General features: G+C 62.9%; 1 protein-coding gene across 1 annotated transcript; it reads left to right on the top strand.

Moving 5' to 3' along the window:
- The first annotated feature begins 428 nt into the window (after window positions 1-428).
- Window positions 429-2995, top strand: LOC113206770 (mediator of RNA polymerase II transcription subunit 25-like). The gene is made up of 3 exons (XM_026423001.2): window positions 429-529; window positions 1085-2025; window positions 2435-2995. Exons 1-3 carry the CDS (start codon window positions 521-523, stop codon window positions 2913-2915), a joined length of 1431 nt encoding a protein of 476 aa, XP_026278786.1. The 5' UTR covers window positions 429-520; the 3' UTR covers window positions 2916-2995.
- Window positions 2996-4106: the final 1111 nt, after the last annotated feature.

The following is a 4106-nucleotide window of genomic DNA, read 5'->3' as shown; positions in this document are numbered from 1 at the left end:
CACCCTCATTCTACCTGCTGTACCACGTTCTACTCTCAGCCTGCTGGTAAGTTTAAGTATAGGTCCACTCTATCTACCTGCCAATCAACGTACCTAGCTATTCATATCCACCTGATGATTGTCCATAGCGGGGCATGCGATGGTGGGGGGGTCAGGACGGCGGACCCGGCGTCCTCCGCGACTCATCTGCCGGCCGGCGCGCACAAGAAGAAGAGGGCATTAGTGAGGGCGCGGCGTGGCGCGGCGCGGCGCAGGACCAGAAGTCCTTCGGCGTCCAGGAGGATCCTCGCCCGTCCGGCCCGGCCCGGCCACGGGTGCGACGGAGAGGGAGCGTCCGAGGAGGGGGAGCGGCCGACGGGTTGGATCCGGCCGAGTTGTTCACGGTGGTTTTGTTTTGGGTCTTCCTCCCACCCCTCTATATATACGTTGTCCAAATTGTCCGAGGCACCAGTCACATCACCGCACCGGAGAAGCGAGCACCAAAGGATTAGCTCAGCTCCGCACAACACAACCCTCCAATATGAAAGTGGTAAGTAGTGCCATGCCCATGCGACAACACTAACTGCATCTTTTAAATCCAAGGTTAAAAAAAAAAACAACGGATAAAATAGTTCTCGAAAGATTGAAATCCCTCCTGGCTCAGACTTCGTACTGAGGCCCTCGAAGGAGCCCTCCACTTCTCATTGTCATGCATGCGCTTTGCCGACCTTTGCGGTTCGCCCTTGACTCTGACAATACAAGGGACTGTTTTGCCTCCGAAAACAAACGGGGCTGAAAGGAGCGAACGCGAAAAGGCAACCCGTATTGAAAACACAAAATGGGCTGCGAAACGAAAAGCCTGACTGGGCAATCCCCACCTTGCCGTTGTCCAGGCCGTATCTTTATTTTTGCGAAACTTTTGAGTGGTGCAGCCCCCCTTCCCTCCCCGCTCAGCTACATGCACGGCTCGCCCCGGCGCACGCTCTGCTCGGCTTGGTCACGACGCGGAGCTGTGCGGGGAGGAGGGGGGGGGCAGCCTGTGCCCCTCACGACCACCGCGACGGCATCCTGGCCCCGCCTGAGAGCCTCCACTACTGTGTTCCAGCTGCTGGTGCTCCTGGCCGTGGGGCTGGCCGCCGCCGGCCGCCTGGAGAACACGTACCTGCCGCCGGCCAGCGCGAGCAGCGCCGCCGGCCAGGACCTGGCGCTGCCCGTGGTGCGCACCCACACCGAGGCCGTGGTGGCGCCGCCCGCGCCCCCCTCCAACGAGTACCTGCCCCCCGTCACCGTGACCGAGGCCAGGCTGCAGCAGCGGCCCCAGCCCCTCGGCGGCAGCGGCATCCTCCGCCAGCAGGGACTGCAGTCCACCCTGGGCTCGGGCGCCCCCGCGCCCCTCCTGCCCCAGGCCCAGCAGACCTCCGCCTTCTCCGGCCAACAGTCCTACGGTTCCCAGCAGTCCACCCTGCCCCAGATCTCCCTATCTAAGACTTCGTCCTTCGGAAGTCAGCAACAGTCTTCCCTGCCCAAAATCTCCACCTTCTCTCAGCAGTCGTCGTTCTCCCAGCAGTCCTCGCTGCCCCAGGTCTCCTCCTACTCCCAGCAGTCCACCCTGCCCAAGGCCTCGTCCTTTGGCCAGCAGTCCTTCTCCCAGCAGTCCTCGCTGCCCCAAGTCTCCACCTACTCCCAGCAGTCCTCGCTGCCCAAGACCTCGTCCTTCACCCAGCAGTCTTCGTTCGCGCAGCAGTCCTCGCTGCCCCAGGTCTCGTCCTACTCCCAGCAGTCCTCCCTGCCCAAGACCCCTTCCTTCTCTTTCGGAGCCCAGCAGTCCAGCCTGCCCCAGGTCTCCTCCTTCTCCTCCCAGCCGGCCTCGGCCTCCTTCAGCGCCGGCACCACGTCCTCCTTCGGCAGCCAGCAGCAGGCCTCCTCCTCGTCGGCCGGCCTCCGCCAGGGCGGCTTCTCCTCCTTCTCTGCGCAGCAGCAGCAGCAGCCCATCGCCATCCTCCGTTCCGTCAACATCAACAACGGCGACGGCAGCTACAGCTACAGGTGACGACACGGCCGCCCGCCGCAGAGCTCATTGCTTAAGCTCTTAATCGAATACCTGACGGTCCTGGCCCGGCCGGCTCCAGCGCCCGCTAGTCTGGGCCCGGTCTCGTTCATCGCGCCCGCCGTTACTACCTTGGGCCTCCGCGGAAACTCCGGCCCTATCTTCTCCCTTGTTGCATGGCGGGGCGGGGCGTCGGGGGGCGTCGGGGGCGTCGGCCAGGGCGGCCGTTATCTGCAGATCGACTGGACGCCCGGCCGGCCAGACTTGCCTCACCCAATCGTGCACACGCCGGAGGTGGCGCGGCGCGGCGACCCAGAAGGCGTCTCGGACGCGGCGGAGCCGGGCATAGCGACCCTATGATGGCGCAGCTTCCAAACGCCTGAACCGATTTCCTCTTTGTTGTTGCAGCTACCAGACTGAGAACGGCATCGAGGCCCAGGAGCAGGGCGAGTTCCGCCAGGACGCGCGCCAGGGTGCCGAGGGCGGCGTGACCAACGTGCAGGGCGGCTTCGCCTTCACGGCCCCGGACAACAACCAGCGCTACACCCTCACCTACACGGCCGATGAGAACGGCTTCCACGCCTACGGCGAGCACCTGCCCACCCCGCCGCCCATCCCCGAGGCCATCCTCCGCTCCATCGAGCTCAACGCCCGCGAGGAGGCCGCCCAACAGCAGCAGCAGCAGGAGCAGGGCTACCGCTACCAGCAGCCCCAGGCCCAGGCCCAGCCCCAGGTGGTAGACCAGCGCCAGAGCTACCAGCCATTCCAGGCCAGCCAGCAGCAGAGCTACCAGCAGCAGGGCAGCCAAAGGCAGGGCGCCAGCAACTACCAGCAGGCCTCCAGCTCCCAGCAGCAGGCACCGGCCAGCAACGGCGGCTACCGCTACTAGTGGCGGCCCGGCCCGCGGCGAGTGACTGAACACACGAGTACCTGCGGTACGTGACTGAAATAAATACCGATACCGACCAATTGTCAGCGATGATTGCCCTCCCCGCTCCGACCCGCACAACAGGCACGAGGCACGGGGACAGATCCGCCTCCATCACTCGCTGGATAAACAGGCTGTCGATAGCGCTTGAGCCTCCCCGTTCGCGAGCCACACCATTTCAACGACCCACTACACATCAAACATGCCGAGCAAAATCGCTAAACGTCAGACACAGAGAACCAGCGATGCGTGATGTGTGTCTTAAATTAAAAACATCCTTGTCGAGTTTTCCACTGTCTTCCGGGTTTTACACATTTTAACGATCGGTATGGGAATTGATGAATAAGTACAAGAACGGTCGGACAACAAGAACAAAAGTAAATAAAAAAATCCCCACCACGACGCTCGTTTGGCTTTAGTGATTGGCGGTCGCTTGATGACGGACAATAAAACGACTGGCACCGCAAGCGGCCAATCAGGTCGGCGCATCCATCCGCAGTGTGTCTTGGGGCGGGGCGGGGAGGGGCGCTCGGAACACAACACGGGCACCAGATCAAGGCCGGGACACCCCCGGTCGAGCCCAGCCCAGCCCCCCTCTCCTGTCTCCCGCGAACAGCACACTGCTCCTCCCTCCGAGCGTCCACGAGGTGCGAACCATGCGAACGATTCCCAATGACGGATGAAGCGTCGAGTTGGCGGTGGCGCGGCGCCTCAAAGGCAAGGTAAAGGTCTCTCTCGCTCGCTCTCGGTCTCGCTCGTCCCCACCACCTACGCCGGGTGGAGGAGAGGGACGGCCGGCAGCGACGGGACGCTCCTCGCACCTCAATCAGCTATGCAAAAGTCTCAGCAGATGGCGTGGCGTGGCACACACACCACACACGATCATATCGATAATCGTTTCCGTTCCGATCCAGGATCTTGTTCTCTGCGCTCGGCGCCCTGTCGCTGGCGGCGGCCGGCCGGTGGGGCGCCGATGCCAAACGTCATCATCAACCCCTGGCCTTTTAACGTCGATGCCGGATGGATATTTCGCTCGTCGGCCTAAAGGGTCCAAAGCGGATTCTTCACCATGCACCGAACTTGGCGCGGTTCGTCTGGTTCGTCATCATACGAGGCCGTCGAGGCGTCCGGCTTTGGGAGCGCTCCTGGCGC

The sequence above is a fragment of the Frankliniella occidentalis genome, unplaced genomic scaffold (genome assembly GCF_000697945.3).
Source record: "Frankliniella occidentalis isolate FOCC.00 unplaced genomic scaffold, Focc_3.1 Scaffold1606, whole genome shotgun sequence".
NCBI lineage: Eukaryota > Metazoa > Arthropoda > Insecta > Thysanoptera > Thripidae > Frankliniella > Frankliniella occidentalis.
This window is presented reverse-complemented; position numbering and strand designations above follow the sequence as displayed.

Bases quoted from the DNA above. Each gene is read 5' to 3' on its own strand.
- LOC113206770 (XM_026423001.2), top strand. The intron at 2,026-2,434 runs GTGACGACACGG...TTGTTGTTGCAG, and splicing joins GACGGCAGCTACAGCTACAG to CTACCAGACTGAGAACGGCA.